The sequence below is a fragment of the Phycodurus eques genome, chromosome 11 (genome assembly GCF_024500275.1).
Source record: "Phycodurus eques isolate BA_2022a chromosome 11, UOR_Pequ_1.1, whole genome shotgun sequence".
NCBI lineage: Eukaryota > Metazoa > Chordata > Actinopteri > Syngnathiformes > Syngnathidae > Phycodurus > Phycodurus eques.
In genome coordinates this window covers 13,863,220-13,888,939 of record NC_084535.1, presented here as the reverse complement: position 1 = coordinate 13,888,939, position 25,720 = coordinate 13,863,220, and the positions used below count along the sequence as shown (strand labels likewise).

Genomic DNA, 25,720 nt, shown 5'->3' with positions numbered 1-25,720 from the left:
CCCTCAATCTAATCACTAGAAGACAATTGTATTTTACCAAACAAACTGCAATGGCTTAAATATTTGCATTTTTTTGTGTATAATTTTTTTGTTCATATTACTAAGTGTGCGACCTGCTGGGTAGCTATGAAGGTTGAAAGTTGTGGTCTACGTCAGGTGGAATGTTTGCAGAGCATCTTGTGTTTAGCTGTGACATACTACATCTTTCTCCCAGCAAGCCTGTGCAGATGCTGACACACTGGCCCCAGTGAACTCCCTTCTTAAGCAAAGATATATTGTGTTTCATTGAGGGAAAAAAGTTCCATGTGGGTTTTTAAAAATAGTAAAAACACAAAATGTAAGCTGTAAATGAGGCAAAAAGTAAGCTTTAGGAGTTGCACTGACTTCTCACATCAGATTTATTATAAAGATTCCAAAATGGTTGTCAAGCTGCATAAGGGTGCATGCGTCTGTTTGCTTCTTTTTACTGGACGTCTAACTGACCTATGAGAGATGGCAGATCCCATTGGTACCAAAGGTGGAGCGGAGCACAGGGGTCGTGCTGGTCTGAGCCCCAGAGCTGCCACTTTGAATGGTCCTCCTGTTGAGCTCAAAGTGTGGCCCAAGATGGCACTTTAGATCGGGACATCATCACACAGCCTGAATTGGAATAGCTCCATCCGCACGAGTCCTAGAAATCTTCACTTTGAGGAATATGTGAGTTATTACACAACTTATTACATTATCCTACTTGCTATTTCTATTATTTTTATGATGCTAGCAATGGCATTCAGTATTAAAGTGTTTGGTACACCTGCACAATTGAATGAGATCCAATACAAGATCTTTGTTAATTATTGTAGCCTTACAAAGATAACAGCAAAAAAATTATGTTCTAATTGACACTGTCAAATAGGTGTGTAACAATATGTTTATAATTGTGGTGGGAGTTTGCAGCGGTGTGAAACTGCACTGAATCATTCTGGGAGCTGTATCTATTATTTTACCCCTCTTGTGCCACTAATTAAGGTAAACAAAATCTGAAACACATTTCAGAATGACGCAGAGTAGCTTTACAACCACAATAATAAACATTCTATGGCAGTGCCAATCTAATCTGGCCTTATTATTGCAAAAACATGATTTTTAATTCAGTCTTTGTCTATGTAAATTGTAGCCCAGTGAATGTGTATCATGCTTTATAGTTTGAGTGTACAACCTGACTTATATCTAATCTATTCATCTTGTTTAATTCTTCAATTGTTGCTCTTCAGGCACTTATAGTCTGTGAATTTTCGCAAATCTGAAAATGCCAGCCAACAAAGCCACGCTGGTGTTCGCATCACTATTTGTCATCTTAGGATGCACACAAGGCCAAAAATTACAAAGTAAGTTTGTCTGCTTTTTTTCTTTGACTACTAAATATTAACCACTGCATAAATAAAAATACTAGCATTCATTTGTGAACTACGTTACACACTGAGATGGACATCGCACATTTAACCAACACACTAACGTCCAGTTCAGTCTTCTAAATATAACACCGCCCTTCCAAATAAGCCCAAAAGATGTCAGTATTTATCTTTTTATTGACCACAGTTTGCCCTCCTGATAGTAGACAGAAAAACATTTTTTTTACTCAGTCAAGAGGTCAAATAGCAGTTAAATTGTGTTTTGCAATATTTAACAGACAAGGGAAAACGAAAACACAATGTAATTTCTTCCTTTAGCCAACTGTGATTGACAGAAACTTAATTAGATGTGTGCTTACAAAAGGGAAGGTGTAGTATATGTTATGATTTTCATACAGAGCAAATGCGTTCTTATAAATAAATTATATTACTATGCACGTGCCCACCTTTCTTGAGGAAAATCTTCTCTTGGGGCTTGATTGATAAAGTCTGTGTGTGTGTGTGTGTGTGATGTGAGGTTTTGATCTCTTGGAGGAGTTCCGTGTGTCCGAATCGAGAGGAGTGAAGCGAGTGGAAGGCTCAGAACCCGAGACGGTGGCTTACCGCGTCAACCCCACCATCCATCTGCAGAAGACCATGAGGTACACTTATTTATGGGGCTATAACTTAATGAATGTGTGCAAACCTGCAACAAAACAAATGCTGAATTAAGTGTGCTATGTCTGTACATTATTCTCTCGAAGAGTAAAACAGCTTGTCAGTGGAGTGGTACCTACCATTGACTTTGATAGCTTGTGAACATACTATACATACGTAGACAGGTGCAAACTGTTACTTTAGAGTCCAATGAATGATTAGCCCTATGGGTTTACCTTACCAGTCAGAGAACACACTTTTAAGTGACTAGGGCATCTACTACGGGCACTTCCTGGACACCTTCCTTGTTAGGTTTTCCAGGGCAGAGAGCCAATAGTGCAGACCTAGGATATGGTGGAGGTACTTTCGCAGTGTCCCAGCTGAGGCCTTGCCTCCTTTGGAGGCTACATTTGAAGCCCAATGATGTCATAATATCATGTGAAGGCTATCCCAATTCGAAGGCTTCTCCAAATGCAGCCTTCCTTTGCCATTTTTTTGCAGGACACAACGATGCCATCCTTTATGTCCTCCAATATCCCAAGATTATTTGTTCAGAGTTTGTAAAAAAAAAAATTAAAAAAAAAACATGCAAAAGATATACTGTAGCTACAAACAGACGCATACCAAGCCGGATGGAAACACTTACTATCATTTGGTTTAATCTTTACGAGCTACATATAAGATGTTTACCATAAAGGAATACGGGATTGCTAAGAGATCATTGTAAACAAGGTTGTAACTACAGGCACTTAACTCTATGGGCCTTAAGGAGCTTTGTTTTTATGACTTCAGTGTCATTTTACAGACCACATGAGAGAAACAAAGAATGATGACTGTTTTAAGCTCCTAAAAAGACAAAACCTCACACATACATGTTTTAACAAAGTTGTATAACATCAGCTAACAAGCTTGAGCAAGCAAGAGACACTGTTCATTATACTATGTTGATCCTCCCACCACAGAGACGTTTATCCAGATGGTCTTCCCTCTGACTATTCCGTCATTGCAACCTTTAAGTTGACCAAGGACATGGTTAAGAAATCGTGGAACCTGTGGCAGGTCAGCGCCCCAGATGGTCAGGAACAAGTGGGCCTGCGTTTCCACGGCAATACCCTCTCGCTGGACTTCTTCTACATCAGCCCCAGTGGTAGCCAGATGCTGAGGACCTTCCACGGCGTGGGGAAGCTGTTTGATGGCGAGTGGCACAAGTTGGCGCTGAGTGTTAAGGGCAGCATGGTTAAACTGCTGGTAGACTGTGAGGAGGTCAGTGTGGAGTCCATTGACGATCCAATGCCAATCATCCGCAACGGGTACACCTCCATTGTCAAGCGAGCCGCGAGGGACCGCTCTGTCTCAGTATGTTTGCAGCATGAATGCCCTTTATTAAAAATATGATATCTGGATCTTTGGCTTCAATATGAAAGTACACATAATCAAAATTATTCCAGGTGGACCTGCAGCAGATGGACGTGTCATGTGACCCAGAGAAAGCCTATTCCGAAGGCTGCTGCGAGCTCTCCAATGTTGTGAGTCCACTCCTCTTCTGCAGCTCTTGCTATTGTCCTTGTTCATCTGTCTCATCTGAAACGGCGTTCCCTCGCTGCCGCAGTGTGGAGGCTATGCAGAGATCGGTCTGACAGCCGGAAGAGCGTCTTGCAAATGCATGCACGGACAGCCGGGCATCCAGGGACGTCCGGGGCCACAGGTGAATTGATACATGAAACATGACACCAGTGAGTTGAAGCATGTTGACCTTTTATTATTTCTTGTGTAGGGCCACAGAGGTCTTCACGGAAAAGACGGTGATCGAGGGAGACAAGGAAACTGGGTAAATGAACACAAAACTACTATTTTCTGCATAATAAAGAGTTAAACTGACTTGTGGCTGTATGTCACAATAAAAATCAGCCGTGAGTTGACAGTGAAATTGTGGAAAATAGCACAGTAGGACGGAAACAGACCTGGAACCAGAAGCACTTTGGGATAGTAAACGCTGGTGCTCCTCCCATAGATAAAACACTCATGTCTGGCCTGTAGTAGATTTAGGTGGAAATAAAGATAAAACCAGACCTGCTCAGATGTGATGTTTTCTTCGTCTTTCTCAGGTCTACATAACAAACTGGCAGGTGATAACCGGATTTCTGAGGGTTGTGCTTTTGGAGGGAACTGAATTAAATGTAGTGTACTCAAGTAATTAGGCGGAAATTATGAAAAATTCAGAACTTTATTGTCTTCATTACTATGCAAGAACACTGTGGACACGCCAAGGTGTTTTTGCCTCAAAAACGCTATATTCTGCCATTCATCTACCCATTCAATTTCTTCCACTTATCTGAGTACGAGTCACAGTAGCTTAAAGTATGGATGCCCAGACTTCCCTGTTTCCAGCTATTTTCTCTAGTTACATCAGGTTGAAATTGAGGTGCTCTCAGGGCAGCATGTTTTATACAAGGGCGTTGGCAGGGATTGGGGGGGGCAATAAAAAAAAAAAAAAAAAATCCCTTTGGGCCCCACCACTTCAATGCCGCAAGTTGTCAAGTCTATATTTCTTCAACAGCCTCTATCAGTCATGGGCCCTTAGAATCGTCAACACTTTTCTCCTCCTTTATGTCGCCCCTGGTCCTACCTCGATAACTCCTTCTGGTTGAACATGGCCAGCACACTTCACCAGGAAGGCTTCCGGGAGGCATGCCCAATCCACCTCAATTGGCTCCTCTTGATGTGGACCCTACTCAGAGTTCCACCCGGATTGCTATGCTCCTCTCTAAGGGTTAGCCCAGACACCTTGCGGAGGAAACTCATTTCTACTTGTATCCTTACTTGTAGCTGCGATCTTGTCCGTTTGATAATGAACCAATTACCCTTGTGAACTGAGAACTTTGCCTTTTGACTCCTATCTCTCTACACCACGACCGCCCAATACCGACGATCCAGCTGTTGATTTCTATCCTGCGTTTATTTAAAATGTTTTGGGTTGATATGAATAATAATGCCGGCATGGTGGACAACTGATTAGACAGGACAACTGAAAAAAAATAAATTATTATTTGGAAGAAAATCTGGCGGTACAGTGATCGACTGGTTAGAGCGCCTGCCTCACAGTTCTGGGGACCGGGGTTCAAATCCCAGCCCCACCTGTGTGGAGTTTGCATGTTCTCCCCATGCCTGGGTGGGTTTTCTCCGGGCACTCCGGTTTCCTCCCACATCCCAAAAACATGCGTGGTAGGTTGATTAGAGACTCTAAATTGCCCGTAGGATGTGAATATGAGTGCGGTTGGTTGTTTGTCTCTACGTGCCCTGCGTTTGGCTGGCGACCGGTTCCGCAAAAGATAGCTGGGATAGGTTCCAGCGGCCCTAGTGAGGATAAGCGGTAAAGAAAATGGATGGATGGATGAATAATAATTTGATTGCCTGACGTGTAGCACGTTCACGGTATGTTGACCATGTTTGTTGAGTAGACTTCTGCATAATCATATTGTTCTTAAGTGTGTTATTATCAGTTTATTCATGACTATGCTTGAAAATAGGCCACTCAATTGTCCTTAGGTTCTGGCTCAAGTCCCAGCTAAATTCCCTTGGGAACACACCAAACAGAGACATGGAAGGCAGTTGGCCAAGACCCCCTAGAGTCCGTAATGACACCATGTCTGCTTTAGTGGAGTGTGAAGTTTGGCACATTGCACTGACTTTTGCTCATGGAGAACTGCACACATTTCAATTCTGGACTCGTTGATGCTGAGCAGTCACTGTAAAACAGGAGCAGACCTCCGAATTTTTTTATTTATTTTTTTTAAATAAAGAAGAGTTAAATTTGGAGAGGGTTCCACGAGACAAGAACAAACAAGTCCAGTTGTATTTGAGCCAACCTTGATGACGATAACTGAGGTATTTGGAGGGACCTTAATGCATGTGTGATTGAAGTTGTTGAGTATGCATTTAAGGAAATCCCCCCACAATGCCTGGACAAACTTACAGTATGCCGCCTACACAGAACAAGAGTCGAGAGCCATTCATGCCACATTCTCTCATCCTGAGTCTTCAGCTGGAGGTCATTTGAGAGTAAACATCTGTTTTTTGTAATGCCTTGAATCACAGAGGCCCAACATGTTTATTTCTTCCCCTGCTTGCATCTTGAGGAGGCGCTTTCCTGGCAAACATTTCTGAACTATTATGGGTGGTCGTTTTTTTGTTTGTTTTTTGTTTAACTTTATTATTATTTTTTTTTAGTTAGCTTGAGCTTCGCCGCTGTAGAAATGCAGTAAAGTTCACGGTCTTGCCTTTCGGCATACTGTCGGCCATCTATGAGGTTAGCCGTTGATAAAATGATGAGATGTTCAAATAAACAGACAAAATGTAGCCGTTCTGGCCTTGTTTGTTGATCCAGAGCAACACTACCTTTTGCGTCTGAGGTGGTTAGCATCTGTCTAAACAACAGCGGTCCATTTAGTTGCATTTATGATTGGTGTGTGTATATAAAAAGTGCAGTGGAATATTCTAGTGTACGTTTTCCACTATGTGACTAATATGACAGTGACTTCAATGTAGTTTTAGGCAAAGGTTTACCCACCCTTACTAAGGGGAAGCTGGTTAAGATCATCATATGTCTATTTATCTTAGCATTGACATACAGTAGCTTGCTCAACATGGTTCAAAGGTAACAAAAATGTATTTCCCAAAAAGCGTTATATTACTTGACCAGCGTCAGGTCGTGTCTTGTGCAAGCTACAAATGCCCGAGATAACTTACTATACCAGTAGTAAGGGGTTGTACGACCAGTAGGCTAAAGGGGAGCGTGTGCAATACTGTGAAAAATCATACATCAACAGATCTGTGATTTTAGTAATGCTACAACAACCAGCTTTAATTACTTTGCAGTTTGTTTATTAGCATACAACCAAAACAACAATGAAAGGCTGAAATTTCAAGTATTTCTTGTGACCTCCTATTGCTCTATGCTGTTATTTTTATCACATAGTTTGATTTTAAATCTCGTTTTTCTTTTTCTTTTTTTCATGCCAAAATATGAGAAGTCATTAAACAAAGACAGCTAGTAATGGATTAATACTTTTGCACAGAACTGCACATAAATTATTATTTTGACTTTTTCTGACTTTTGATTTTGAGTACAGATACATATATAACACATTTTCCCCAACAATCAAAAAGAATCCCAGGTATCTCATTCCATTTATTAAAGTTATTAGAGGTACTGTCAGTGGAAACTGTTGATACATTTTTATTTTAGGAACAAATGTAATGTTGTTTTTATTTTCATGAGAAGTATAAATTGATATTTAAATAGATTTTTCCATTACCAAGGAAGCAATACGAGTTAAATTTGAAGTGAGGGTTCTATCAGTACATTCAAGTGCAAGAAATATTAACACAAGTATGTGAATACATAAAATAACCAAATCAGCAAGACGAAAAATGTAGCCTGATTCAGATTACTGTAATCCGAATGAGTCCATCATTCAACTGTATCAGGCAAAAGTTGTGCATTCTGAAGTCTTCCATCTTTGTACTTCTTCCAGTTGTGTTTAATACATTTGTTTATTATTTACTGGCAACTTGTTTCGTAGGGCATCAGGGGAAACACAGGAGACTATGGCAACCTGGGTGAGCCAGGCCCAAAGGTAAATTCTGTCTTCACACTCCTATCAGGTTACACTTCCGTTTGACTCTTCAGGTTGCTAATGATAATTCACATGCATCATCCTCAGGGTGAGATGGGAAGCAAAGGCGAGAAAGGAATGAGAGGACTCAGGGGCCCTGTGGTAAAGCAGTTATATTTGACACTAACTTTCCCATTATTACAATACTGATAATAATACAATGTCACAATAAAACCTAAAATGTTCTCTTTATAGGGAGAGCGAGGTCCTAAAGGGCTAAAGGGATTAAAAGGGGCAGCAGGCTTCAAGGTGAATTTAAACAATCAAAACTGACTTAAACAATCTGACTGACATTGCCGAATTTTCACTGACTTGTAATGCTTATGAAGACAATTTGATTGTCATTAAAGGCTGTTCGTGGACCCTCTGGAGACATCGGACAGACTGGGAGGCAGGGAGAAGTTGTGAGTTCATCTGCCAGTTTATTTGCAAGTCATTATGTAAAATAGGGCAACCTTCAGTTCAGGACCCAAATTACTAATGTGATTCCTCCCCTGATACTTACAATACACCCATACTGTACAATAAACTAATGATAAAGAACACATTGCTCCCAGAAATATGAATCCAAAAGCGGCAATATTTTGTAGGCAAATAACAACTATCAAACTCCCCCAAAATTGGCAATTTCAGGTGAGGTCCCAACCCTAAGTTTAGGACCCCCTACCATTGTGTATCAGATGTATTTTCTTCTCCCTGAAGGGTATGAAAGGCGAAAGAGGATATGAAGGGATTGACGGGTACCAAGGAGTAAAGGTATAAATCTCATTCTTTTATTTATCACTATTTTTTTTTTATGTAAATTGATTTTTTTTGTTATGATTGTTTTGATACATTTGTAGGGCGAGAAAGGGCGCACCGGTCCAGATGGGAACCTTGGGTCGCGGGGAGAGCCGGTGGGTTCCACATCCTGAAAAAAACATTTTGAAACCTCTTCATTTGAGATCCTATTCATCATTTATCATGTAGTAAATGTCTGGAATGGAGCTGCATTTTTGACTTATGTGCCGTCTCCATAAACACTGAGCACTTGAACACATAAGACACACTGAGTCGCTAATGCCTCAAATGCAGTTCCAACCTACTGCTAATTTGCGTCCGACTTTGAAGTGTAAAATGTTTTGCAGTTATTCCCAAAGTTTGAGATAAAGGTTTACTCACCTTCCTGATGATACCATATGAGCCAGGAAAGAGGCTGCTGTGATATCGGCCTATTCGAAGAGGCTAAGTCGGTTAGCTTAGCATTAGAACGGCTATCCTGCGTGCTCCAAATGCAACAAAAAGGTCCATTAGCCCTTCAAATTTGCACTTATTCACCCACTAACCTGAATATCCATCCATTTTCCAAAGCGCTTATCCTCACTAGGGTCGTGGGCGTGCTGGCGCTTTCGCAATACTCTAACACTATAATGACCTATTTGTAATGTATCATCAGTCTGCTAAGTAGAATACAAGCCCCCAAAATAGAGTAAAATGGCAAATGTAGCTTAACTTTCTTTGGTGTACAATTTTTGACAGGGTATTGTAGGAGATCCAGGAGAGAGTGGGGCTGCTGGACAAAAGGGGAAGCCCGTATGTATACCGCACAATAATTGTCAAATATTTAAACCGTAAATGTCATTTTGAAGACTGAATACAGTTACAGTGCATTTATTGTCTAACTTAGGGAGTCACTGGACCTCATGGTAAAGATGGCACCATCGGACAAAAGGTGACAACATTCTCACAAACATCATTTACTCTTAAAAAAAAAATCATCTACCGGTACTTTATAATAATAAATCATAGCAACATTTCCTCAGGGAATTGTTGGAGATCCTGGAATACCAGGTAGAGATGGAGATCCTGGAATAGAGGTACTGTATACTTCTTCTCAACAAATTTTCAATATCATAAGAAATTCTGATACTTAATTATTTTAAAGAAACGATTCCACACTGTGGCCAAATAATTATGTTTCTAAATCTAAGAGGCTGGTGTTATTTTTAAAAGGGGTGTTTTTATTATGATGGAATCAAACTAAAGTTTGCAGTTTTTAGATACATTATCACAGGATGCCGAATTGATATTACTGTGATTCTTCTCCCAGGCCTATCAAGGACCACAAGGTCACCATGGAAAACTTGGACAAATTGGCTCAAAGGTATAGTATAACTGCTCTTGTTGAGGATTATCAAAAAACTGCATTAAGTTTGGTTGGTTCATTTGTTCTGTGTGTCTTTCACAGGGGGAGAGAGGCAGCCTGGGAGTACCAGGAGAAATGGGCCCCCAAGGTCGAACTGTAAGTTGTATGTACTGAACAAAATTGTTGGATCGTTTACCACTTTCAAGGGAATTATAAATGCAACTGACACAGAATTAACCAATCCCTTAGTTTTAATAAATGTTTTATTCTCGAGGGTCTAAGAGGTTACAAAGGCTCTGCAGGGAAACCAGGAAGACCAGGATTTATTGGACCACCAGGACCTAATGTAAGTTTAAAACTCTAACTTGTAACTCTAAATCCTTGTTTAGTAAACGTCATTAAACCACGTTATTGTCTTCACAGGGACATGTGGGAGTGGCCGGAAAACAAGGAAGCAAGGTATTGTCAATAATATAGCATGAATATAACGTGAAAGACGGCTGAATTTTGAATGTTGAAATAAACAAAGCAGGTGTTTCATGTGAAAAGAGGGACGAGGGAGGATCTAGACTAAGTGGCCACAATATTCGGTACACCTGTGTGGGTTTTCTCCTGTACTCCGGTATCCACCCATTTTCCAAAAACATGCATGTTAAGTTATTGAAGACTCTAAATTTTCCATAGGTGTGAATGTGAGTGTAAATGGTTGTCTGTTTATATGTGCCCTGCAACTTGCTGGCAACCAATTCAGGATGTACCTCGCCTCTCACCCAAAGTAAGCTGGGATAGGTGGCAGCACACCAGCAACCCGAGTGAGGATAAGCAGTACAATGAACGGATGGATGGATTAGCCTGTTTAATTCAGAGATCCTGGCACATCACAGCCGTAACAAAAGATCCAGAATTGACGTGTTTATGTCTGTGATTTTACCAGCAAGCATCTGGTGGTGGAGTATAAAATACTTGTCAAACAGGGCAGAAGTGGGGAATAGGTGTTAAACTTCATTTACATTTTGATAGTGCCCTTGTATTGTATCTCTTCCAGTATATTGTACAAGTATACCTAAAGTAGTGGCTGGTGAATGTTGGGGAGTTCAGTTTGAATGAAGGTTCCACAACTGGTGGACTAAAAGAATTGCATGGACAGCAACCATTAAAGACAGCAGCAACAATCAACAATGACATCACAAAATATTACACAGTAAAACATAGAAAATACACTCTCACAAGCGCAAAATTAAAATTATCTTAAAGTATATATATATATATATATATATATATTTTTTTTTTTTTTACATAGAATAAAACAATTCTGCACTTCCTTGTACAGGGTGACACAGGAATCCCGGGAATTCAAGGAGTCAAAGGAGCACAAGTAAATATTCAATCTTTATTTTTTTTCTTCACTCCACTCCATCACCATTGAAGTTTGTTCTCAAAGCATGCTTTCTTTTTTTTGGTCTTTTAAAGGCGGAAAAAGGTGTCAAAGGCCCAAAAGGAAGGGTGAGTTAATTGAGTTCCCTGTCATTTGCGGTAATGTTTTCATCTGGATTCCCGCGATAGATCTCATCGCTGCTGTTGATGTCAATCTGCTCTGCAGGTTGGAGACAGAGGTCAGTCGGGTCCTCAAGGAGGACGGGGCAAGCGCGGCCCCGCGGGCACGACTGGACGCTCGGGTCCCATAGGAATCAAAGGTGTGCAAGGTGAAGGAGGACCAGATGGCTTTCAGGGGTCCCCAGGTCCCCCAGTAAGTAACATACGCCCCCCTGAATTTTATTATTATCATTTTTGTTTTTTAATTAGCAAGATCTGCTCACTATGGTCGGCTAACCGACATCATCACTTGTTGAAGTGGTTAGAATGTTAAAACTATTGGGGTCAAGAGCAATTTGTAAAATATTTCTCATTAGTCAAGACTCTCAGGTCTCATCAGTCCACGTGTCCATAAATCCATAATGAGTCTTGGGAAATCTCATTGGTCTCATTTCTCACTGGGGTTCCCTCTGAAATGCTGCCATCACTTCAGCATGCTCTCTGCTGGAATATTCATCCTCCATGTTCCACAGTTGGGCAATTTCCATTGACGGATGTACTAATGATTTTCTCCACAGGGTCCGACGCTGGCGGCTCAACATGTGATCGAGGTCTGTAAGAAAGTGGTGCTGGAGCAGATGTCCACCTTTGCCAACTCAATCAAGAGGACGTGTGCCGCAGTATGTCCTCTCTACGGGGATGTTCCCATGGGTGCCCCTGGTCCACCTGGACAGAAAGGCCCAGCTGGACCTCCTGTGAGTTATAACAGTTTTCACTTCTTTAGCCTAAACACATAACCAGGGCTATTCTCCATACGTTGTCCACTGCTGTCCTGCACATTGCAAATGCCTGGAGTAAGTCTGCTGCAGTGGTTGCCAGGAAAAATAACAACGAAAACATACTGAATTTCCACATCGACATGAGGACAAACATGGAGTCGCACAGTGGACTCCCGGTATGCGTTGAATGTTTTTTAGAGTTTCAACTGCCATCAAATCCTTTCCATATTGTTATGCAGCACAGTCCCACCACGTCTTCTATCACGATGATTCTTTATACGTATTTAGATGGCACATTAGGGGCATACTGAAAAGAAAAGAAAAACTGTAAAAGTGCAAAAATTAAGTTGCATTATTAAAGGGAAAAAGGTGTAGTCTTATAAATAGTCATTATTTGAATGAGTAAATATCAAAATTCCCACAAAAATGTAAACATAACGGTCTGCTTCCAACAGATTAAACACAACTCACAAAAGAGATTATTTCAGTGTGTGTAGTTTTTTTTTCCATCAGGGACAGAAACAAACATTGACACAATTACATTCAATGGGGAATGGTGGTGATGTGCCAAAACATTGACAATTTCATTGTTTGTCAAACTCAAAGTACCTGACTTGACAATGTCTTACCGGTAATTATCTTTTTTTGCCTGTAACATTACCACTAGGGCTGTCAAAATTACAGTGGTAATGCACATGATTAATAACAAAACATTATTGGATTAATCATGTATTAAGAGATTAATCACACAATTTATTTTGACCGCACACTCTCCTTTACCTTAACCTCGGATGGATATCTGAAAGGTGGTGCAGGTTCCTATAAGGTCAGTGATCAGGTCAAATGCTTACGCCAGAGCAAAGATGAATGAGGAGACTCCGATTGGTTTGCTCGGCGGCAAATTTTGCTGTGACTTTCGATAAAGCACAGGTAATTTGCATATAGTGCAGCGCTGAACTCTTGTTGGATTTATCTTACCAAACATTATAATGAATAAACACAAAAGGAATGAAGACGCTGGTCATTTTACTCATGAGGAGGGCCCATTGGAGATTGTTCAGGTTACAGCCTCTCAACACGCTCTAAACAATCTCTCCCGTCGCTCCTGCATTTATTTGAAAATAGGGAGGTTTCTAAGTTTACAAGACACAACACACTAAGGGGAGGGTTTCAAGGTGAAAACATGGCACCAACACCTGCCACGTCCCGGCCACGTCCTTCTCTCAGATGATTCCTGCTGAGTCATCTTCTTGAAGGCGAGACATCTTTCTTTCTAAAAATTGTCCATAATACTAATGCAAGCTAAGCAAATAAATGATAACTTCTACAATATATCCAACAACTCTCTTTTCATCGAAGCACAAGTTCATCTCAAAGCAAAATTTGGTGTGGTATGTGTGGTATATTTGGAGTCTGTGATTAATCACGATGACTCAAAATTCAAAAGTGTTATTTATCTGATTTTTAATCAATTGTCAGCCCAATTGCAACTTTATTCTCATAAAAAAAGTCTTTGATTATTTTGATTTCTTAAAAAAAAAAAAAAAAAAAACATTCTAAACAATCCGTCAGTCTAAAACGATTACAACTTTATGGAGCAATATTATGACTTTTTGTAGTAATGTTAATACTTTATTTTTGTAAAATTAGAAAGATTTTCTTGCAGAATTCTAGCGTCATTATCATAATAGATATATCAACAGATATATCTTGTAGCAACATAATTTTCAGTATGGCCCTACATGTATTTCTATTCGTATTTTACTATTTTTGAGGTCTTAAAAGTTTACAAAAAACATACTTTACATTGTGCAAAGCTAGGTTGCTAAGTACCAGAATGAGACAAGTGACTGTGCAAAGTACAGTATTTCTCAGTACAATATGAATATGTAAAGCAGCCAAGTTTAGCTTTTTATGTGAGAGGAACCTTTCAGAGTGAATGGAAGAACTAAATAATTCAAAGGTGAGACAGAACCAGCATACTAAAGATGAATGTTATATTTTTCCTTTTATGATGTTGTCAGGGTGATCCTGGAAGAAACGGCGATACTGGAGAAGTTGGCCTGCCAGGATTTTATGGTGAAGCTGGAGATGCGGGTCAGCAAGGAGGGCCAGGTGTGAGAAAGGAACAAAACAAAAAAAAGCAGACAGATTACACTCATGGCGTTGGATAGAATCATTAAGTCACAACATATAGTAATACAAACGTCTCTGGCTTTAGCTAGTGGTACACCCTCTTACAGCTAGGCCAATGAAACTGAAGAATATTTACAAGGTGTTTTATTTAACAGTGATCTCAGTAACACATGCTTGTTAATCAACAGAGTATTTCCGGATCACGCCATTCTTCTGGTGAGTCTGTTTTGCTCTGACAAATGTGAGCGTGTGATTGTGTGTGTGCAGGTGAGAGAGGAGAGCAAGGTGATAAAGGAGCCAAGGGTCATGGCCTACTTGGCTACACTGGAGAGCAGGGAAACATGGGTAACAATCTTACTCACTTGAAATGTTGTGTATTTTTATATCGTATTTTGGTGTGTGTGTGTGTGTATATATATATATATATATATATATATATATATATATATATATATATATATATATATATACACACACACACCAAAATACGATATAAAAATAATAATTAAAAATCTCAGAAAGTAAAGAGTATCATGGATCTGATGAAACTATTTTTGGGGTCAATCACAGGTCAGCGCGGACGTCCCGGGCGGGTCTTTAACGGACAACCAGGGAAGCTCGGTGAGCGGGGACAAACGGGCCTGCCTGGAATCAGAGGCCATGCAGGTCTCAGAGGACCCCCGGGTGTCTGCCTCACCTCTGGGTGTGCTCTGCTCACTTCAACAAGTCCAGCACCTCAGGTTGCTCCTCAGGCTGCACCCCCGCGAAGGTTGAGAAACCGCCAGTAATGGAAAAGAGCCCAGGTGGACAGTTGACTATTGAAAGGACCAAAAAGTCTTGGATTCATTTTTATGTTCATATGTTTTCAGTCATATAAATAGAATTTTTAATGTAAATATTCTTTGTAACTGAGGCTCTTTTTTTTTTGGACCATATGAACAGATTAACACCCAAAAAACACTAATATGGAATGATATTGATATTGATAATGATGATGTATAAAAATGCAACCTTTATTTGATTTTATTTAAAAGATTTCACAATCTGACTTTTCTTGAAACATCTTTTCTTTATAATAAAAATTAAAAAAATGTATTTACTTTTACAGCCAGACTGATACTTACTGTGTTTATCACATGAAGACCTAATCCAGGTTCAAATTCACGAGCAACTAGTATTTTTGCAGCAGTATTATACAGTATGGTTGTTCGATGTTTTATGTTAGTTTATTTTACCATTACTTTGGACATCATATATAATTTGAATATAATTTACATTTATTTTTAACCACTGTCATCTTTAACAAAACACCTTCAAATAGTTTTGTCGTATTTAGTCTTAGCTAATACATTCTTTAAGCTTGTTCTTAAGATTCAATAATTCTTAAAGCAGCTGTACGGAAAAATTGTGCTGCATTAAAACTCGCCCGCGACGCATAAAATACCGTAGTTAATACAATAGTGTTTAATTCTGTAAAGTAAGCATGCAGTGAGACCACCTGTGCGGCAGCTGTAAACTGTTACAGCACCCTCCAACATCACAGTGAAAACATTGCCAGAACAATTTTGTCAGAAGCAGGCTAAAAATATAATTCATGTTGGATGAAATAATCATTGTTAGTGTGTATTACAAGTATAATTAGTAGTATTACAATTTTATTAATGCCTTAAGTGTAGACAAAGTCAGTCAGTTAGTATGCTAAAATAAAATTTAAAAAAGTGATAAGAAATGAAGACAAAGTACATATAACATTAAAAATGGACAAACTGTATTTGAAATCATTAAGTTTTGTTGGACTTGTAAATAAATGTATGGATTTATTAAATAATTATTCATTTTCCCCAACCTGGCCAGTGTTACCATAAACTTCTGACTTTTTTCTCTCTCTCTGCGGTTGCCTTAGTTAGTTAACACGTCAGAAATCTCACCCCTGCAAATTTGGGAGTTGTTACCACGTGTTGTTTGACTTCACAACGTTTCGTTTGACTTGACTAATGACGGCATGAATTTAGCTGTCAACAATACATGAAATAATATATATCATCTTTAGAAGCTGCAGCAGTGATGACTGTAATGACATTACCAGAAACAGTTCCCCATGTGGAGAATGTTACAAATGGATGAGACTTCAACCATGAGACTGTTTAAATTCCTGGCCTGAGTGTGTGCCTATACTGACTTTTTAGCCCAAAAAACTGATGCTTGATTGGAACACAGCCCACATGTTCCTTTTGGGTACAAGTCCCAATGTTTATCTGAGAGCTTTGCAATGGAGTAATCCTTGACACCAGTGTTTGGCTGCTTTGGAATTGTTAAAAACTGCTTCAACCACCTTACGGCACATTATTTCTGTATGAGAAATTAATTGCTTTCCCACAGCTAATGGAGGAACATATCCAAGGGGGACCCCACCAATACTTTTGAATGACTCAGGATTTTTCTCCTGGCTGTCGTTTGTTTCCTCGGCATCCCGTTGACTTCAGCCGTCATCCTCCACCTCATGTTGTTCCGTTTTGTTTAATCAAATTCTCAGTCATCTTTCAGTGCTCAGTATTGCACACAGCGTGGATCACAGAAAGAGGTTTTGGCATTAAACATAACAGTTTATTTCTCAAATGCCCCTTTTCTACTGCCAGGAACCAAATGATGCAGCACTACTACCGTACTCGTTGACCTCTATTTTCCACTGGCAAAATCAGATATTAAGTTCTATTTTTAGTCGTACCTCCTAGAACTAATACCGTATAGGTGACGCAAACCCTAGCCCGTCACTCATTGGTTGAACAGATTCATCATCACCGCAACATTGTGACATTTGAGGGTACAAGATGGAAATTACTAAATTGTTGCTCTAACTTAGCTCTGGATGCTACTTTATTGTACTCCACAGTGTCCACTTTGCTGTAGCGGTGTGTTTTTTACCAAGAGGTCAGTAGAGATGGCAGTGATTTCTCTGTCTGTCTGTCTGTCGTGTCTGTCTGTCTGTCTGTCTGTCTGTCCGTCCCACTCTAAACACAGTAGTAGCCCCTTGAACCAAGAGCTCACGTAATACCCTTGAATGGTGTTGCTTTAGGGAGCAAACCAGAAGCCTGCAGTCTTTAAACAGAAATGATTGCACGGCATCAGAATGTCTGCATATTTCATCAGCAGATCGGTCACTCCCACGCTCCACGCCCCCACTCAGCATTTGCCTGCGCAATCCTACGGAGACTGCTGAGGCTCAGGGTCAACCAGGCCACAGTGGGAAACCACCAGAACTTCATCTTGGCACAGAACAAGGTTTGATGTCACCTGCACCTGGCAGGTAGGATTTTTGTACATAGCCTCGCTAACACACCAGTATAGGCAACATACAGTTGATTTTAGAGACTTGAAGCAAGCCACTGAAAGTCATACCAAAGAGTACAAACAAAGTTAAAACTGTCTGTACAGTACTGTTGAATTTTAGTCAGTCATACAGGAAGCAGGAGCTATTTATCACTTTGTCTATTTATATCACAAGTTATAAAATGTGTTTAAGTGTCAGAAATTCTCTATGTTCTAAAAACAAACTAGAGTAGGGAATGTAATCTCTATCATTTAGAACTACGGCATGTGATACAGATGTCGACACGTTGCTGACGATACGATAAACATTTAAGATATGTGCAAAGCCTCTCCTAATGCAGTACAGTAGGATTATTTTCAATTGTGATGCAATATGATTTGGCAGAAAAAAGTTGCAATACTTTGCTCACCTTTTTTCACACAAGAGGCAACCCTGGAGCTTGTAGATCTCGCCGATTCCGAAGAAGCTGCAGCGGCAGACCACACTGTAAGTACTTACATTTGTTGGCTTGCTGATGTACGGCATATTTTCATATTAGTTTTGTAGTAACATTGGACCTCGGGACATGCACTGAGCCTCCCTCATGACACCTGTACTTTGTTTAAACTCACAATAGTGTGGGACTTGATATGAACACCGAACACCTGAAACAACCTCCATACAAGCACGCCCAGAATGCATGTATACAACGACACAAGTGTCAACTGTGGGCAGCAACGACATGGAAGTCAACAATAATAAATAAACAATACAAATATTATACACCACTTAGCTGACTTGGACTCGCTTTTCGCCCAATATGTTAAAATTGAGCTGACCTCAGCATTACGCCACTGGAAGACATTTTCCCATGTACCATATTGAGACCATATTTAACTTTCCACACACTATATATGTCCTTGATTGGTTCATTGTCATGACATCAAGCTCACATTGACAGAGTAGAGCTCATCTCTCCGTTTACGGTGCTGTCGCATTGGCAGATATCTGATACAGTTGTTGGATACCGTTTTTTCCTCTTTATACTTCCATGACTCATATCAATGCGCCGCCACAAGAAATCTGAATTGTGTCACTTGTAAATCCAGCCAAAGTAACAAAGCCAGGCTGTCTTTCACATCAATTATACTTGCAAGAAAATTTATTTTACAGATTGAAATGAGATTTAAGGGGTGCATCGCAATTCATATACCCTACTCTATACCCATCATGACAATAATGTTTTGCAATAGTGTCCATCATGTCAGTGCAATCAGCACGAATGACTACACCCATATACAGTGGGTACGGAAAGTATTTAGACCTCCTTAAATTTTTCACTATTTGTTATATTGCAGCCATTGGCTAAAATCATTTAAGTTACAGCTCACAGTGCATGTCAGAGCAAATGAGAATCATGAGATCAAAGGAACTGCCTGAAGAGCTCAGAGGCAGAATTGTGGCAAGGCACAGATCTGGCCAAGGTTACAAAAAAAAAATAATTGCTGGACTTAAGGTTCCTACGAGAACAGTGGCCTCCATAATCCTTAAATGGAAGACGTTTGGGACGACCAGAACCCTTCCTAGAGCTGGCCGTCCGGCCAAACTTAGCACTCGAGGGAGAAGAGCCTTGGTGAGAGAGTTAAAGAAGAACCCAAAGATCACTGTGGCTGAGCTCCAGAGATGCAGTCGGGAGATGGGAGAAAGTTCGAGAAAGTCAACCATCACTGCAGCCCTCCACCAGCCGGGGCTTTGTGGCAGAGTGGCCCGACGGAAGCCCCTCCTCAGTGCAAGACACATGAAAGCCCCTCATGGAGTTTGCTAAAAAAACAAAAAAAACACCTGAAGGACTCCAAGATGGTGAGAAATAAGATTATCTGGTCTGCTGAGACCAAGATAGAACTTTTTGGCCTTAATTCTCAGCGGTATGTGTGGCGAAAACCAGGCACTGCTCATCACTTGTCCAATACAGTCCCAACAATGAAGCATGGTGGTGGCAGCATCATGCTGCGGGGGTGTTTTTCAGCTGCAGGGACAGGATGACTGGTTGCAATCGACGGAAAGATGAATGCTGTCAAGTATAGGGATATCCTGGACGAAAACCTTCTCCAGAGTGCTCAGAACCTCAGACTGGGCCGAAGGGTCGCCTTCCAACAAGACAATGACCCTAAGCACACAGCTAAAATAACGAAGGAGTGGCTTCAGAACAACTCTTTGACTGTTTTTGAATGGCCAAGCCAAAGCCCTGACTTAAAACCAATTGAGCATCTCCGGATAGACCTGGAAATGGCTGTCCACCAACGTTCACCAGCCAACCTGACAGAACTGGAGAGGATCTGCAAGGAGGAATGGCAGAGGATCCCCAAATCCAGGTGTGAAAAACTTGTTGCATCATTCCCCAAAAGACTCATGGCTGTATTAGCTCAAAAGGGGGCTTATACTAAATACTGAGCAAAGGGTCTGAATACTTATGGCTGTGTAATATTTCAGTTTTTCTTTTTTAATAAAACTGCAAAAATGTCAACAATTCCTTTTTTTCTGTCAATATGGGGTGCTGTGTATACATAAACAAGGAACAAAATTAACTTAAAAGATTTTAGCAAACGGCTGCAATATAACAAAGAGTGAAAATTTGAAGGGGGTCTGAATACTTTCCGTACCCACTTACATCTTATACTTTTTAAGTACTGTAATCAGTACCAATCAGTGTCTAAGGATTGAATCCTGATCCTGACAATACTTTTATGTGAAAAAAAGTCCTATCACAGCAAAAGTTTGCTGATAAATATGGATAAATTGTCATTTATGCTGAGCAATGCATGTGCAACTTAATGAAAAGACTCCAATTTGTGGGTTGATCCCGTTCTTGCCTTGCTTCTAGAAATGTCCATGTTCTCTGCTTATGCCCTCAGCAATCCACCATTCCAAACCCACAACACTTGGAAGGAGACTGCTCTCATTACTCTTATTTTCCTTCTGGACCGTCAGAGATGGGCTGTCTGTTGTACAATTTCATGCTCTCCTTATCGGCTTCTCTTTCCACCCATATTAATTGAGGCTGGCAATATGCCAGTGTGAGTGTGGCGTGAGGGGGGTGGAGAGGAGAAAGAAGAAGAACAGAAGCATAGGCGACTGAGGGAGGGCCTTCTTTCATTCACCAGACAAAACGTGCTTTTCTTTATTCACTTTCTATCAATTCTGGACTGGGAACAGTAATGATCACTGATCTCTCTTAATGAGGAGGATTAACAGGAATCCCAAAAGGTCTTGGAACGCTGACAGGTAAGATCTATCTGCAATAACACCTGTGTTTGCAGAGTTCTTATATGCATGTGTCAAATGTATCATTGTAGGTTGTTTACACTTACAAATGAAAACGGTTTCAGTGATTTTGATTGTATTGTGGTTAGTTTTGTCAAGGGCCAACACAATGTCAGCTTTGAATCAAAGTGTTGCAATTTTGGCATATTGAAGTCATTAAGTGCAATTATCGTGTTAAGTGTTTGTTTGTCTGTCAAAAATGCATGGAATCATCTAGCAAAATGTCCTGGCTATCTCAGGTCTATATATATATATATATATATTTTTATATATATATATATATATATATATATATATATTGAAAAGCAGACCATGTAATGCAGGGCAATAATCTATCGGACTTGGAGCAGTAAATATAAATAAATATAAAATTTGGACGTTCTGGTTGGAAAGCATTAGGATCCCTCTGAGCTAATGCTGACAAGACTTTTGGATGTTGAGTAGATTTCGAAGGAGAACTACTAACATTTCTTGGCCTTCCTTAGTTGCTTGAAGAATTTGGCAGCGGTAAATCTCCATGATCTTGGCTGCAGATCAGCAACAGAAGTTGTTGATTTTGGAATAGAACAGCTTCCTTTTGCCAAATTTACATCACATAAGGGCTGTATGACCTCACCTACTCAAAATACAGATACCAACTCTTATGGACATCCATCCATCCATATTCTGTACCGCTTATCCTCACGCGGGTCGCGGGTCGCGGGCGTGCTGGAGCCTATCCCAGCTATCTTCGGGCGAGAGGCGGGGTACACCCTGAACTGGTCGCCAGCCAATTGCAGAACTCTTATGGACATAATATTTTAATGTTATATTATTGTAATTATATACTGTACATGTCTCACACAACAGTCAGTGCTATGATTTAAAGTGACATTTCCAATGTGGCAAAGAGGTACAATTTGGAGTTCAAAATGTTTTTGTTTTAAAAAAAGGCCTCAGAAATCAAACAAAACCTGAAGTTCAAACAATCTTGTGGGTCAGACGAATTTCAGCTCATTGGGCACATAACTGATTGTGTACAATACGATAAGGGTTAGAAAATGAATGAATGAATGAAAATCCCATTTTATCCCACAGCCCCACAATTCATCCATCACCCATCCATTCATTTTGTGCAGCGCTTTCCCTCATTTAGGTCTCCAATGGGGTGAGCTGAAGCCTTTCCCAGCTGACTCTGGGAGAGATCACACATATAGTTGTCCTTTTATTTTTGATGAATTATACAGTTATACATTATACTTCTTTTTACACGTGTATGACAGTTAATTTTAAGAATGATAAAATGTTACTTAAAGCGTAAGCTTACAGTGAGTAAATTGTGGTGACAGTTTGAGTCTGAGCAAATGAATTAAACTTTTCTTTAAATATAATAACTTGGAAGTCAATCTGGATTGTGTTCAAGTTTAGAGGTTCCACTGTAATATCATTTGAAATGTGACAAACTGTTATTGCTACCAAAAGTAATTCTGGATCAATTGGATTTAAAAACAAAAGATTTACAATATACTTTTCAAAGTAGTGGTTAATTAGATGCTGCAGTCATTGCTGGAATTTCTTTAACTTTTGAGTGGAAAACAAGTTGGGATTTTGATATAATTTTCTGAACAAAGCCCATGGCTGTGAAATTGCCCCGCATCAATCCAAATATAGACATCTGTTGGTTTAACTGTGTTACACATGCATTTTAATGCAATGTAACGCAGCATGAGTTCACTCGATTCTTATTCCTTGCTGTAAGCTGCCCTCGCTCATTATGAAGTACATGTGTTTGGAACCGGTGGAGGGTCGGGAATTTGATTGTCTGACAGTGTAGACGATTTCCATGTGGTTTGAGGAGAGATGTAGAAACACTGCATTTGGGGAAAGGCATTGGAGGGAAGAAGTCGTCCAGGCTTCACCTTGCCAATGAGGGGGTTTTCCAGCAGTCTCCTCCAAATCTCTGCTGGGAAAAATTCTGAATAAAATGGCTTTCACAACCAGTTGAAGCATTGTTCAACTGTGTCGCTTCAGTGCCGAGTTAACATTGTGGAAAATTTGAATCACATTAATACCGGAACCCTTCCTTTGGTTCAACAGAAATGGATGAACGATAAAGGCTAAGGGTGAAATCTCAGTTACTGTTTGGTTGATCTTGATGTGTCATAATCTGAAAAAAAAGATTGACAATATTGCCATTTATATGCAAATGGGATCTGTCCCAGAAGCTCTGCCTCTTACAGTACATGGCAGAATATCTGGTCCTCATTTGCAACTGCTTCCTTTAAGCATGTCAGTTTTTTCTGTGTTCCACGTGTTTGAAACCAGCATCATCTAATACGGCGACCTCAGAAATGACTTCGATGATCAAATGTCTGCTGTCGGCTCACATGCAACTCATTCGTCAGCTTACATATTACATTACAGCTCTAATTTCATGAGGATGGACGTCATGATAAAACTATATTATGTCCAATATTGTTAGCAGCATGCACAGTGAAGCTAAAATGGAGTCATGCATAATTAGAGCAGGCTGACTGTTTAATGGCAAAGCCAATATTTTTACTGGTATTGCGCTTTCTTTAACATTGCATTGCATTAAAAATAATAGATTGATTAATGTCCAGTTGCATGAACCACTATGTTTTTCTGACAAGTACTCAATTGGGTTCATGCAGAAAGTGAGTTCTGTAGTCATTTCCTGCAGTTCTGAGAGGCTCCGCTCAGTAGCTAAATGCCATAATCATATAATTATGATGTCAAAATGTGGGATGAGAAATACCAAAAACACAGAATGATCGCAGGTCTGGCTTTAACGTTTATTGTCCTTGAAACATGGGATTTAAATTGTATTTTATAATTTTGTAAAATAAGTGGAGTTTAAGCCAGTGATTGAGAAAACATTGATAGAGCAAATCATAAGAACGGACAAAAAGCATATTATATTTGCCAAAGGTACTTTTTATTATTACTTCTGTCTCACAGCAAAACATTTTTAAATCTGGTGAGCTTCCTCTAAAATGCCTCAACATGTACTGAATGTAAGGCGAATTTTAGACTAGTGCTTGTGCTTGTCTCTATGTAAAGACACAGTCACACTGGGCCAGTTCCATCACATCAGTTACCGCTCCCTTCCTTGTCCCCGGCTTCCCTGTCCTCACCGCGCCGCTCTCCTGCTTCAGCGCCTTTGCATCCGCCGTTGCTTCCTGATTCAAAGTTGCAACTTTCCTGACATTGTGGATAATTTCTATTAGAAATGGTGGTCATTATCATTAATACCCTGCACCTACCCCTCATCACATTGATTTCGCTACATGTCCAGGTGGGCCCCCCTCTGGAGCTAGGCCTGGAGGTGGGGCTCGAAGGCAAGCGCCTGGTGGCCGGGCACAGCCCGAAAGGGTAACGTGGGTCCCCTTCCCGTGGCTCACCACCTGTGGGAAGGGCCAAAGGGGTCGGGTGCAGTGTGAGCTGGGCGTTGGCCGAAGGCAGGGACCTTGGCGAGCCGATCCCCGGCTACAGAAGCTGGCTCTAGGTACGGGGAATGTCCCCTCTCTGGCAGGGAAGGAGCCTGAGCTGGTATGTGAGGTCGAGAAGTTCCGACTCGATATAGTCGGACTAGCCTCCACGCACAGCTTGGGCTCTGGTACCAGTCCTCTCGAGAGGGGTTTGACTCTCTTCCACTCTGGAGTTGCCCACGGTGAGAGGCGCTGAGCAGGTGTGGGTATACTTATTGCCCCCCGACTCGGCGCCTGTACCTTGGGGTTCACCCCGGTGGACAAGAGGGTAGCCTACCTCCGCCTACGGGTGGGGGAACGGGTCCTGACTGTTGTTTGTGCCTATGCACCAAACACCAGTTCAGAGTACCCACCCTTTTTGGAGTCCTTGGAAGGGGTGCTGGAGAGCGCTCCCGCTGGGGACTCCATCGTTCTACTGGGAGAATGCTCACGTGGGCAATGACAGTGAGACCTGGAAGGGCGTGATTGGGAGGAACGGCCCCCCCGATCAGAACCCGAGAGGGGGTCCTCGAGGGTGCATGGGAGTTCCCCCAACCAGTCTACATGTGTTTTGTGGACTTGGAGAAGGCGTTCGACCGTGTCCCTCGGGGAGTCCTGTGGGGGGTGCTTCAGGAGTATGGGGTGCCGAACCCCCTGATACGCCACAGCACAAGCAACAAGCGATACAGAATACTTTGGATCAGTATGCCAACTCGTGGGTTACTTAACCAAACATTTTGCCACGTATATGTAGCTAAATCCATTCATTAAATCCATTCAATCTTGACTGCAGAATTTACCTTGGACAAAGGCAAGGTTTAGAAGTTTTAAATCAGTACAGTATTTTTTAAATTTATTTAAAACATTTATTAAAGATAACATAATTGTTTTGCACCTAAAACTACTGTATGTTTGGAGCTGAGATGTGTTCTAATCTGATTTCCAGTCAAATTTTGAAAAAAAAAAAAAAAAGATTCAGTTGACATTAATAGGCTGAAGCAGAGCGAGTAGGCGTGCACCGCAAAAAAAAAATCCTTTCAGCAGAATTTGCATTGGGAAACAGTTGCATAAGTGTTGAGGGGAAAGCCTTTGGGATGGTCAGAGTAAAACCATAACAGATGTATTAATTTAATAGATTTTAAAAAAAGATGGTTCGAGGGGAAAGCATCAGAAATCAACTCCCTCTGCAGGGCCTAAATATTACATTGGAAATGAGTTAGCTATTTTCACACTGCCTTCCTGGCAAACTGGTGCCTCACTGATTTTCTCAAAGCACTGCAACTTCCGCCAACATGCCATTAACATGCATGTTAACTTAAGACGACATTGTGTGAACTTGAGGCTTAT

General features: G+C 40.7%; 1 protein-coding gene across 1 annotated transcript; it reads left to right on the top strand.

Annotated features, from left to right (window-relative positions):
• Positions 1-492: 492 nt before the first annotated feature.
• Positions 493-15,200, top strand: zmp:0000000760 (collagen alpha-1(IX) chain). The gene is made up of 26 exons (XM_061690845.1): positions 493-544; positions 1,909-2,032; positions 2,990-3,383; positions 3,476-3,553; positions 3,637-3,732; positions 3,802-3,855; positions 7,610-7,663; positions 7,751-7,804; positions 7,898-7,951; positions 8,053-8,106; positions 8,405-8,458; positions 8,545-8,598; positions 9,221-9,274; positions 9,369-9,413; positions 9,505-9,558; positions 9,792-9,845; positions 9,930-9,983; positions 10,102-10,173; positions 10,251-10,286; positions 11,158-11,202; positions 11,298-11,330; positions 11,428-11,574; positions 11,939-12,115; positions 14,164-14,254; positions 14,543-14,620; positions 14,846-15,200. Exons 1-26 carry the CDS (start codon positions 493-495, stop codon positions 15,061-15,063), a joined length of 2,280 nt encoding a protein of 759 aa, XP_061546829.1. The 3' UTR covers positions 15,064-15,200.
• The last annotated feature ends 10,520 nt before the right edge of the window (positions 15,201-25,720 follow it).